Source organism: Meles meles, chromosome 7 (assembly GCF_922984935.1).
Source record: "Meles meles chromosome 7, mMelMel3.1 paternal haplotype, whole genome shotgun sequence".
Classification (NCBI taxonomy): domain Eukaryota; kingdom Metazoa; phylum Chordata; class Mammalia; order Carnivora; family Mustelidae; genus Meles; species Meles meles.
Genome location: NC_060072.1, coordinates 10,542,245 through 10,555,185, shown reverse-complemented (window position 1 = coordinate 10,555,185; position 12,941 = coordinate 10,542,245). Strand labels below are relative to the sequence as shown.

The 12,941-nt window shown below is 54.5% G+C and overlaps 1 protein-coding gene across 2 annotated transcripts in view; it reads left to right on the top strand.

The window, feature by feature from the left end:
- Nucleotides 1-2,694: 2,694 nt before the first annotated feature.
- The window catches only part of CYTH4 (cytohesin 4), a 29,222-nt gene continuing 18,975 nt past the window's right edge, over nucleotides 2,695-12,941 (top strand). Inside the window, exons 1-3 of one of the 2 annotated variants that reach the window (XM_046013334.1) lie at nucleotides 2,695-2,972; nucleotides 11,258-11,340; nucleotides 12,729-12,841. In XM_046013334.1, coding sequence (XP_045869290.1) covers nucleotides 2,954-2,972; nucleotides 11,258-11,340; nucleotides 12,729-12,841 — 215 coding nt within the window. In that variant the 5' untranslated portion in view covers nucleotides 2,695-2,953. The remainder of the gene's footprint in view (nucleotides 2,973-11,257; nucleotides 11,341-12,728; nucleotides 12,842-12,941) is intronic. The other variant, XM_046013335.1, reaches the window with a different exon arrangement.

The window sequence follows — 12,941 nt, the reverse complement described above, 5'->3', positions numbered from 1 at the left end:
GAGATAAATATACCTCTAATTTCTTTAAACCACTGTTATTTGGGTTTTCTCTTTCATATAAAGAAATACAATTTTATCTGTCCCCATTTTGCAGATGACCAAAAAACAAAAAATCAAAAACAAAAAACAAAAACACCAGGCTCAGATGGGAGAAATTCATAGTTAGCCAGTGCTGACTTGGGATTTGAATCCAGGGCCTCATGGTTCCTCTCCTATTAAATCCACCAAACCCATTGCCACCCACAATGAGAGGGTCCTTCCTTCCCAGACTACTTGTATACAAGCTGTTAGACATGAACAGGGCTGGAGGGGCAGAGGATGGAGAGATGCAATCACAGAAGGCTTCACAGAGAAAGTAGTGTTTGAGTTGAGTCTTAGAGAATGAGTTAGTCATAATAACTGAACCATTCAGCCAGCCCTTCAGACAGAACGGGAAGCCCCAGATGCCAGCCTGTGTCCTAAGGCAAGGTACATCCACTGGGGCTGGCTGCAGCATTAGGACACATTTCAGGGTCCCCAAGACCACCCTTAGTATCAGTGATTCACCTGGAGGACTCACAGAACTCCACACGAAGTCTTACCTACAGCTATGATCTGTGACACCAAAAGGGTAGAAAGCAAACCCAGCAAAAGTGCCTGGGGTGAGGTCCGCAGGAAGCTGGCATGAGGGTCCAAGAAACCTCTCCCAATGGAGTCACACAGGAGACACTAAATCTCCAGTAGCAAAGAATGCAAATGCATGGAGGGGGGGGGTTGCTATCAACCCGGGAGGCTCAGAAGAAACTCAGCCTCCCAGGTTTTTTACTAGGGGCTGGTCATGTAGGCACCCTCTGCCCAACATACACCCAACTTGCAGACTCCCAGAAGGAAAGCAGGTGTTCGCCATAACCCACAGTGTTTGCACAGTTTAAGTTCAGTGAACCTCTCTCCTCAGGGAATAGCAGGAACCCTCCAGAAACCCAAGTTCCCAGACAGCAACCAAAGGCCAAACTTGCAAGTGGGCCTTGTAATGGATCACAGTCCCGGTCCTGCTAAGTTAACTCTTCTACATGGGGAATGACACCTTCCTTCCCATTTCTGTTTTTGAAGTGACCCAGAAAATGGGTTTTCATGTCTCAGACCCAGACGTGGAGAGACAAATCTAGTTTCCTATGGAGATCGTTTCAACAAGTTTTTTGAGAATGACCTTGAGTTAGGCATGAGCCCAAGGGCAGTAGGGGGATGGGTTCCAAGAGTCCTGAGAGCACAGGACTGGCGGGTCTGGTCCTGAGCAGGCCACTAATTCAAGTTCCAACTAGGTCAAGCATATCCAAAAATGAGCCTCGGTTTCCACCTCAATGAAATGAAGGCGTTGGTTCTCACCTGTATCAGTGAGCTTCTGCTGCATAACAAACCACCCCAAGAGTTGGTGGCTTAGAACAGCAAATGATTGTTATTTCTCACAGTGCTACAGGACAACCCTGAGGGCTGGGCTCCACTCAGCGGTCCTTCTCCCAGTGTTGGCCAGGCTCACTCATGAGGCTGCAATCAGACAGCAGTCAGGACAGCTGGGCCATTCTCCGCCTGGCCTCCCATCCTCCAGCGAGCTAGCCCAGGCTGGTTCCCATGGCAGCCAGGCAAGCAGGTGGCCAGAGAGAGACACAGCCAGATTCAAGGGAAAGAGAAACAGACCCCACCCCATGACGGGAGGAGTGTCACATGTGAAGTAGCCATGCAGAGCGGGGTGCACACAGGGAAGGTTAGAAAGGGTAGCCAACTTTGGCATCAACCACTCTGTCTCCCCTATGTTCTTTTCATTCATTCATTCATCTGTTCATTCATTGCTCTTACCAGACACAGAGACATGGAGGTGACCTTGTCCTCATGGGGCCTCCAGCCTTGTAGGGAAACAGATGAATGAATCTCTGGGTGCCACAAAGTTACACCATGTGAGCATTTATTTTATAGATATTTCTTCACACAAACTTTGTTCCATCAAGAAATTGGATCAACCTGCCAGAAAAGGCACAAGAGATAAAATTGGGAATTTTAACCAGAAAGGAAAAGGAAAGCAAAAGGGAAAGGAGACCATGCTCATGGAGTACCCACTCTGTCCCAAGTGTCTTGTGCACATTCTCTCCCACCATCTTTTCTATAACCCCGAGGTGAGGATTTTTATTCCCCCTTTACAGGGAAGTAAACTGAGGCTCATGGCAGATAAGTGACCTTGCCTAAATCCTCACCGGTCCCAAGTGGCCAAGCTGAGAGTCACACAGCTGAGTCTGGCCCCAAAGTCGAACAGCTGTAAAGGAGCTTCAGATTTGACTTTGAGTTTCCTAGCAGCCTGAGGGAAGAGGGAAACTTCCAGTTGGTCACTGGACAGGAAAAAGCCAGACGTGTCCTTGAGGGGAAGCAAAGCCTTTCCTAGCTCTGAATCCATTTTCCTTTTCCCAAGGGAGAGTAGACAAAAGAGAGCTTGTAGAGTAGAATTTGGGGGCCCAGCTGTCCAAAGGTGAGCCCTCAGCTTCTATCTGGGGAGGTTGCTAAGTAAACGGCCCATTGTTCCCCTGGAGAAGACTGTGTCCCCCAACAGTCAGCAGCCACGATGTGCGCATGTGTGCGCATGCGTGTATATGTGTGTGTGTCGTCTGTCTCTCTCACTTTCTCTTTTTATCCCCCAACCCCTCCCTTTGTTTGTCTCTGCTGTCTCGAATTCTCCCTTGCCCACACCCAAAAATGCAAAGAGTCCCAGCAACACGAAACTCGGCTGGTTTTAGGAAGTGCTGCTGCGTCAAGAGCCTACAGACCAGATCCTAGCAGACAGGACTGACTTCCTCCCCACGCCGCACTGGGCGGGGCCTCCCGGAAGGGGCCTGCTGTTAGCCGAGGTGACACATCTCTGCCCGGCCAGCTCCAACGGCAGCTGGGTCAGCAGGCAGCGGCAGCACGGGCCACCCCTCCCCAGGGCCTCAGAATGGACCTGTGCCGCCCAGGTAAGCACTTGGGGCCAACCTCTCTGGGCCTCAGTTTCCTCCTCTATAAGATGGGGACAGTCGTGCCTGCTTTCACAGGATCCTGGAAGGAATCGATATAGAAATAGATCTAAGACAGGTGGGAAACTCAAAAGCAAACCGCAACTGTTTATGAGCTCAGGCTAGCTGCCTAGCCGTGCTCCAGGAGCTGGGGATGGGGTGAACAAAGCGGGCCAGGTCCCTGCCCACCTGAGCTCACGCTATAGGGGGGCAGACAGACAATAAAGGTATTTATGGACCATGTCAGGAGGAGACACGCAAGAGAAGGAAGAGCCAAGTAGGGGAAGGACGATGGGAGAAGGTGGTCAAGAAGGTCAGGAGGACATAGCATTTGGGCAGAGACCTGGAGGAAGGAAGGATTGACCCATATGGGTTTCTGGGGAAGGAATATTCCAGGGCGAAGGAACCGTCAGTGCAAGAAAGATTGGTCAAGTTGCAGATGACGGCGTTGGTGACAATGGCTTTCTGGGCAGCACAAGGGCCCTGAAGCTCCCGTTTAGCCTTTAGGGGTTGGGGGTAAGGACAGCCTTTGGGGAGGCTGAGGCCACCGCCTAGAGCGCAGCTGAAGGGGGCCTGAGGAGGTGCCGCAGAGAACCCTGGCTGAGACCCTCCCCAGTGAGCAGGACCATGTGTCGGGGAAAGAGGAGAGGCACAGTCTGCACAATCAGTGGGGGAGACAACAGGTGGTGCCGGGTTTCTGCAAGGCAGGGAGAAGGAATGGGACAAAGCATCTGTGCCCTGTACTCAGAATACCCCAGCACTGCCTGGAAGTCTGGAGGACGAGGGCTGCCAGGAGCTGTCCAGTCCCCGGGTTCAGAAGACATCTACCCTGTGAGCAATGGAACCATTTTTCTTCAAACAAAACCTAACAGAGCGGGGCCTGACCCCGCCCACCAGGCCTCCCGCGGGCTCTGGGGAACACAGTGAGAGAACCACACATCCCTTTCGACAGTCCTTGGGCTTTGGGTGGCATGTGGCTCACAGACTGGACAGGCTCTGGGCATATGTCTTAGGTCGCGCCTAGAGGATAAGCAGGGACACAGGGAGGAGGTGTGGGGTTCCAGGTCACTCGGCAGAGAGGTGATCAGAGGCAAGGAGGGCACGCCAGCACACAGGGCCCATCTTCCCACCATTAGCACTTTGTTCTTTTGGGGCTTCACAGACTGAGATCCTTCGGAACGGGGACGGCTGTCTCTCTAAGGGGAAACGGAGGCTCCCGGACATGAACTGGAGGGGAGGGCTGACTTGCTCCAAGTCAGGCGGCCAGAGCGGGGACAGGACCCTGAGAGGAGACAGAGCCGCGGGTTAGCCTGGGCTGTGGGAGGCGGGAGGCCAGAAGCTGTTCTCTTGAGGCAGGCCCTGGGCGTGGGTGGGAGGGGTGGGGAGGGGGTGGGATTGAGTAAAGCCAGGGCAGGCAGCGTGCTGACGGGTTTGAGATCTCCGTGGACGGTTCGTTCATTCACTCATTCACGCCATCCTCAGTCCTCCCGTGTGCAGGGCCTGTGCCGGGCAGTGCTAGGGACAGTGACCGGTCGTGGGGAAGCTGCTGATCCAGGATGTGGGGGACGAGGGGGACAGATTCTGCAGTTCAATGACCCACGGCAGATGAGGAAGCGACTCCTTCCACCTGGGAGGGGGGAGATCTGGGAAAACTTCTGGAGGAGTCAGAGGGAGGGAAGGAAGGTCATCCTTCCTCACCCAGAGTGGGTCTTAATCAATGCCCCTCCACAGCCGGGTGACTTCCCCTCTCCGAGCTCAGATTCATCATCTGTCAGTGGACACCACCCCCCCCCCCACCAGCCTGAGCTGGGAAAGTGAATAAGTAGGGATTGGGGGTCAGCTCCCCCCCAGCTCAGGTCCCAGCTCTGTACCCACCCGCCGGTGGTTGTGATGGGCCTTTTCCTTCTGTGGGCTCCAGTTCCCCGTCTGCACCGTTGACAGGATGGTGGCCAAGGTCTCCCAGGATAGCCTCCCCCCCTTGCCCTGTGTTCTGCCGAGAAACAGATCAGGACCTGCTGGGAAGGCGAGAGGTCCAGGCAGCCAAAGCCTCTACGTGACCAAAGACAGCACCTTTGGGCTGGTGCAGGGAGGCCGGGTGCAATTAAAAATAGACACAGCTTGGCTCCGGAGGTGGGGAGGAAGCCACACGACACCCACAAAGCCTCGGGGGCTGGGCCGGGGAGCAGCACCAGCGGACGCCCTCTTCTGCCCCAGTGCCCCTCACACCGAGACTCTGAGAAGCCTCTGCCCTCGGGGGCCCCAGGATCGCACCCTCCTCTTGCCCTGGAAAGGGGAAGCAAGGCCAGCTGTCCTGGAAGCTGGGCTGCAAGCAGAACGATTTCTAAAAATATGATGGGAAAGAGGAAGGACAAAGGGGAAGTCAGCAGGAGCTGGGGAGTGGGTCGGGGTGGGCACCGGGGCACCCCCAGCTGGTCTAGGCGCGGGCGCAGAGGGCAGCCCCAGCCTGCAGCATGGGGGGGGGGAGGGGCATCGTCCATGGGCAGCCCTTGGGAGGTGTGAAACTCAGAGCCAAGGGAGGAACCAACAGAGGTCATGGTGATGGCTATGGTCCTTCTTTTATTATCTGTTTGTTTTATTACTACTGTTAGCAAATTGCACCTCCCATGAGCTGCTCCGGTGTTTGAAACTCCAGCATCACTGGGCTCTCGCTCTGTGTCCTTGTCACCCTCCCCGAGATATCTGTGCCCTCAGCTCTGAAGTGCAGAGAAGTCCCCGCTTTGAAACACAGAGCTGAAGTGTTGGAAGGTCAGGTGCTTCCCGTGGCCGTTGGGACAGCACAGGCGTCAGAATCCTGTTGGGGTCAGAATCCTGCCAGGAGGGGACAGGGGACGGAGAGGATCCAGGAGCTTGCCCGTCAAACCACAGAAGAGGCTCTGTGAAGAAAAAAATGCAAAACAGCCCCCTTCCCCCCCCCACTCAGGCCATCCCACCGTCCGGAGAACTTTCCACCCACACCTGTGCCTCAGTCTCCCCAGCTCGAGGAAGTTGGCCGGCCTTCTGTCTAAGCCCTCCCAGAAGGGGGGAAAGAGGAACAAAGTGTGGGCATTTCTGAGCATCTGGCCTTCATTCTCGAACGTCATGGTCAGCATTTCCAAGTCGGAACTGCCGGGGCTGGGGTCGGCTGGGGTTTTGATGATTTGCATGAAAATATCTGGCTTCAGAGGATCCAAATCAAGGCGGTGGCCTCGGAGTCCCAGCCGGGCCTGGGTGTGACCATCTTCCAGCTCTGTCTCCTCCAGCGGGTCACTGGACCTCTCTGAGCCCCAGGGGCCTCACCTATAGAGTGAGAGCGGACAGACCTGCCTCCAGAGCTATCATGAAGACCAATGGGATAGAGGACAGTGAGAGCCCAGAGCCCACAGGGCCTGGCACGGAGTAGATGCCCCCGTAGCGTGCTGCCCCCCCAACAGATGGCTCTACTTGTTTATTGAGCAAGACCTCAGAGCGGTCCACGCGGATCCCGGAACTGCTGTGGGGACAGGAGGAACAGACACCGCACAGGAGGGCACCTGAGAGGGGAGAGGATGAGTGGGAGCTGCCAGGCAGAGGGGAGAAGGAAAGGCATTGCTGGTGTGGGGAAGAGCCGGCATACAGGTCCGTGGGGAAGGTGCGCGTGGAAGCAAGCCAAGGACGTCCAGGTCAGGGACGGCGCAGTGTGAGCCGGGCATGGGGGCATGTGTGTGGGACTGGTGGGCTTGAGCCAGATTTGGGGTCTTCTCTCCAGGACACGGGGATGCTGTAGGAGACTGGATTGGAGGTGCAGAGTGGAGGCAGGGAGACACAGGGAGGTCCCGCATTATCCAGGGCGGAGCCTATGGTCTGCGTAGAGTGGGGTGGGGCCGTGGGAATAAAGGAGATACACAGGGCATGGCGGTGAGGAGACTCCAGGGCGAGAGAAGGAGCTGTGTGTCAACGTGCCTTCTGGGGTCCCGGCCTCTTCCAGGGGCTCTATGGATTAAAAGGCATAATTTATATAGAGCTGCTGGCTTACAGTAGGTGTTTTGAGCTGAAGGTTAATGGGGCGCTTGCTTTGTCCCCTGGTATAAGGGCCACCTCCCCCCTCCTCTCTGGAAACCAGGGTCTCTAGGCCTATGGAGCTCAGAGTTGCAAGGATGGAAAGGAAGACTTCCTGGTGGAGGTCACCAGGAGGAGGGTACGTGCAGTCACTCCTCCTCCTTGGGCCTGGATCCGTGTCAGTGACCTGTTGGGGACAGAGCACCTTCTAACAGTGCATCCAGGTGGACAGTGCCCATCCAAGCAGGATGTCGGCTCCAAGCTGACACCTCAGCTGCACCTTCGAGAAGCCGCGCCACTGCTCCATCGGGCAGGCAGCTGCTGGTGGCAAAGTGGTGGAGAGGACCAGCGGGCCCCGGGCCATACGCACCTCCCACACCTGCTTCACTGTAAAGAGAGTCCCTTGGTCCAGTGTGATGTCAGGCGGTACTTGGAGTGAGTGGGCCGCTCAAGCAGTCTGGAAGCCTCCAGAAAGGGGCCTGGACCGAGCATCCGTGGGAAGGAAGGGCCACTGCGTGACCAGAGCATGTGTGGCTTCCGGTCAAGGCAGATCTCTGGCCTTTGAGAGTAGAAGGGATCCGACGTTATCAGCTTGTTGCCAAGTTGCTGGTTGGGCTTCCCGGGAAACCATCGGAACATGCGGCAGTGGCAGGAGCTGGGGAAGCCTGGGTCGGTGGCTCCAGACGCAGTCTCTGCCAGGGCCCCATGGCGGCGTCACCCACGGACAGTGGTACCAGCATGAGGTTAGCCTGTCAGAGACGGGCTGACCTCACTGGTTGGTCATGCTGTCTGCTTGGTGGTGCAGGCTTTCTCCTGTGCTGGACGGTTGCCAGGGAGCATTAGTGTGTCTCGCAAAAGTCCTCACCCTCGGGGCGCCTGGGTGGCTCAGTCCGGTGACTCAGGTCATGATCTCAGGGTTGGGGGATCGAGCCCCACATTAGGCTCATACTCTGTGGGGAGTCTGCTTGAGGTTCCCTCTCCCTCTCTCTGCCCTTCCACCCCCTACTTGCACTCTTTCTCTTTCTCTCTCTCAAATGAATAAATAAAATCTTAAAAAGAAAAAATCCTCACCCTCCGTGTCCACTCCTAGGAGACCATCCACTTCTCTTCCTCAGACCTCTCTGTTCCCAATCTTCCAATCTTCTCTCTTTCTAGCCTGAGACCAAGCCATCCTCTCCTGGTCATTGTTAACCTTAAAAAATAAAACTGCCAGTTACTTAACCAGCAAAGATGGATTTATTCCAGAATAGTATAGAACTACAATCCAAGACAAGCGAGCTAGGGCCAAACCCTGAGCGAGTCTGCAGAACAAAGGAGAGGAGGCTCTTTTCTAGAGGAGAGGGGAGTCGGAAAATTAATCCCCGGTTACCTGGGAGCTCAAGAGAAGGTGGCTTTTCATCACTGAGTTGTAACTTTCTCATCCACTGGGCTGTTGCTAAGAGAAGAGAAAAGCCTCCTTCCTCCTGCTGGGAGAGTAAAGGAGGAGCTAAAATCTTTCCCGCTTGCAAGGGTGTGTCCCTCCAGTGGGGTCTGCAATTGAAGAGGGGGTGAGAGTTCCCCCTGCTGGCCTCCTGACTCCAGTCTAGATTGCCTCTTGGGAATTTTCACTCCCTATATGCATGTGTATTCCTGCTTCATGCCCCTGCTCTTTGCCCATGAAACTGATGACCAGCAGCCCTGCCGCAGTTCTGCGCACTGGGAGGACTTCTCACATGTCTCTCCGGGACACCTTTGAGCAGGGCTATATAGTTCATCAGCTATCTAGTTTTTACGGGTCCCCAAACGCTAAGCCACCCATTCTGGAACCAAGTTCAGGTATTTTGCTCCATTGCCAGAAAGATCACGAGGGACCCACCCAAGCAGACATAGTGTGAGCTGAGGAACCTGGTGCAACCACAGTGGGTGACATGGGGACCTGGGTGACCTGTCCATGGAGCTTACTGGAGCCCTCTGTTCACTGAAGGAACCACTTATGAAGGGCAGTCATTAATATGTAATTGACCCAGCATTGTAGGACCCTTCCTTCTGGGGACCTTCTCCTCAGTCAGCAGAGTTTAGGTCTGAATACTGGTTCAGGTCCAGAAACTAAGCAAAAGGTCTTGGCTTTTTATGCAGTGGCTGTCCCTTGGGACGGGCAGCTCCATTCGGCTGAGTTGGGCTCCTAGGGAGGAACTCAGCTGGGACAACAACGGCCTATGCCCCCACCCCACCCCCGGCCACTGAGAAAATGGGTGCCTTAGTCCTGCAGGGGGGAGCAGATGGCACAATGTAGCATCCATTATACATGTGTTGGACACTTGCCCTATATTGACTGCTTGCTTGGTAACTCCCCATCCCAGTACCCAGTTGCCATCTCAAAGTCCAAGATGGCTGCTCAGTCAACGGGAGGGAGAGATAAGGAAAGGGAGCCCTTAATATTCTCTCTGCTTGCCAAACTATGGAAAGAGCCCAGATGTCCTTTGATAGATGAATGGATAAAGATGTGGGATATATATACAATGGAATATTACTCAGCCATTAAAAAAAATGAAACCTTGCCATTTGCAATGATGTGGACAGAGCTAGAGGGTGTTATGCTAAGCAAAATACGTCCATCAGAAAAAGTCAATTCTCATATGATTTCACTTGTATGTGGAATTTAAGAAACAAAACAGAGGAGCGTAGAGGAAGGGAGGGGAAAATAGAACAAGGCGAAACTAGAAAGGGAGACAAGCCATAAGAAACTCTGAACCATAGGAAAGAGACTGAGGGTTGCTGGAGGGGAGGGGGTTGGGAGATGGGGTAAGTGGGTGATGGGCATTAAGAAGGGCACATGATGTAATGAGCGCTGGGTGTCCTATGCAACTGATGAATACTGAGGTCTACCTCTGAAACTAATCATACACAATCTGTTCATTGAATTTTTTAAAAAGTTTAAAATATTCTCTCCGCTTTCATTTGGGAGATATAACGACTGTCCTTGCAAAACCTTAAAGAAATCTGACCCTCCCAAAAAGAAAGAAAGAAAGAAGAGAAAGAAAGAAAGAGAAAGAAAAGGAAAGAAAAGAAAAGAAAAAAGTGACCAGGTTCCCTAAAAGAGTCCGGGAGCGTATGGGCAGGAGGACAGGAAATGGCAACCCAAGGTGGAGGAGTTTCATGGGCAAAAATGGGGAAGTAAGACTGAGAGACAGGTTAGGGACCGTGAGGAGCTGGCAGGAGGGACTGCCAGACTCTTCCTGAGAATAGTGGGGAATAAGGCTGGCAGAGGAGGCCAGGACCAGGATGAGAATTTTTCTCTCTGAGTAATGAGACGCCTGTGGAGATTTTGACAAGGCAAGTGCTGTGCATGGAACAGGACGCACAACGTGCTGGGGGCGTTGCTGACGCCGATGTGGCGCCTGGCGCAGAATACCAGCACACACATGTCTCCCTTCATTCATTTCCAGATGAGGAGGAAAGAACTCGGGCTTTGTAGCCAGCCCAATCCAGGTCCCACTCTGGCTCAGCGGCTTGTCCCCATGGAACTGTGGCCAGGTCACCTCATCTTTCTGAGCCTCAGTGTCTAGAGCAAGGACTGTGAATTGTCCCCCCAAAACCTAGTCACCCCATCTAACATAGCAAGGGCATCAGGACCGCCACACTACAGACTCATTTCCCAGTTTCCCCTGTGGCTAGGTGTGGTCATGTGACTGCTTCTGGCCAATGGCATGTGAGGCAAAAGGATACACCACTTCCTGGTTGCACAAATAAGTAAGGGGGTGAGCGATAAACCCGGGGTACGGGAAAGGAGTAAATGAAAGTTCCGAGGAAAGACAAAGGTATTCGGCAAGGTTTCTGGGTACCTGCTATGTGTCGAGCTCTTTCTAGGGTCCGAGGATGCCGCAGTGAGCAAAATTCTTGACGTGTCTGCTCTCCCGGTGCTGGGAGTATGAGCAGAACCAAAACATGCAAACCAACAAAATGATTTCAGGGAGTCTGTACCAAGAGGGTACAAAGCTGGGTCGGAAGGGAAGGTGGAGTGTGTAGTCACTGCTTTAGAGTGTGTAGTCAGGGAAGGCCTCCTGGAGGAAGTGACATCAGGGCTAAAGCCCTGAGTGACGAGGGCAAGCAAGCCAGGGGTTTCTGGAAGATAGAGAGCCCTGGGGAAGCGAGAGCTAGCCTGTGTGGCTGAGCGGAGTGGGGGAGGGGGTGGTGGTGAATGGGCCCGTGACCGCTGGTTCTTCTATGTCCAGACCCAGCAGAGCTGAGCAGCGGGGAGACCCAGGAGCTGCAGCAGATCAAGTGGCACCGAAAGCAGCTTCTGGAAGACATCCAGGTGTGTGCACACTCACATTCACACACATGCATGCACATATCCACACACACGCTCATGCTGACACACCCTCCAAGCCCACTCGCCCACAAGCAAACCCTCACACACGCTCACACACCTCCCCACTCACTCCTGACCTCAGCCTGGTCAGACAGCGGGGCTGGACTCCAGCCCACGCATGGCATCGGCCCTGGCTCCCAGGAGTGGGGTGACCAGAATCCCAGAGGGACTCCCCACTGCCAGTCCCCAGCTACCAGGACCCAGTGGGAGCCAGGAGCGTGGGGGAGGAAAGGGACGACAATCAGCTAAGCAGGTACCGTGTGCCGTGCCCCGACCAGTGCTCTCCACACTTCATGGGACGGCAGGCTCTACGCCCATCCATGTGGCTCCCATCAGGCCGCATCTCCACGCTGAGCCTCATTTCAGCCCCTCTAAAACTTAAACCATTTCATCAAGATAACACCAGTGTGTGCCCGGCACTCGCCAGTGAACCAGCTGCTCAGCCGTTCACTCATCTGATTTTAGGCTACTGCTGAGGCAGGCCCTCTGTTCCTGGAATGTGCCAGGCTCTGTTCCTGGAATGTGCCAGGCTCCGCCCTGCCCCTGGGCCTTTGCACTCACAGTTCCCGCAGCCTGGGACTCTCCCAAGCTCTCCTCGTGGCACCTCCTTCTCATTACATTAATTAGGGGATCCTCTTCCCCTGGGTTCCTCCTGCAGGGTCGAGATGAAAAAGGCCGGAGGGGAGTGGGGAAAGCACAGACTTGGAATCAGGACTTGGACATGTCACATCACCTCTCTGCACCTCAGTGTCCTCTTCTGTAAATTCCACTGGGATTACTATGTCCTTGAGAAGAGGGCCTGCGCTTTCTGGTACCCTGGTGTACCCATAACTCCTGGCCCATAGTAGGCACGGAGTCAAGGGCAAATGACAAATTCAATGGACGGGTGATGGAAGCCAGAGAGGACTCGGGGCCTGGTCCTAGGGTGGGAATTCATGCTTCGTGGCTGGGAGGCAGTAGGGAGCCACAAAAGGTGTTGGGGAAAGGTAGGTGCCAAGTTGTCCTTCAGGATGCTGGCAGCTGGATGGAGGAGGGCTTGTCGGGTAAAAGGCAGGAGATGCCACGGCTGCAGAGGGGAGATGGGAAGGCTGGAAATAGAATGGGGTGAAGGATGGGAACTTGGGGACTGCCTCCCCCAAGACAGGAGCCCTTGGGGAATTGGGCATCAACAGGCAATAGTTTGGCTTGGGATTGTGAGGATAAGAAGCATCTGGGAAAGGGATCTGTCAGGGGTAGGGACCCTCAGTGATGTTTCAGTGGAGTCGGGGGTCAAACCCAGGGGTGAAAGTGGTTGTGGGAGGAGGGGGTTCAGGAATCTTTTTCCATCCCAGACTCCATCCCTGACTTTGCACCCTGTCACACCCCCTGCCACCGCACAGAAGCTGAAAGATGAGATCGCAGATGTGTTTGCCCAGATTGACTGCTTCGAGACCGCGGAGGAGAGGTGAGGGGCCAGGCCAGGGGACACTGAGAAGCTGCTGGGGTGGCTTCCCAAGGATGTCACACCCCGGGAATGAGCATGAGGGAGCAGGGGCCATGCCTGG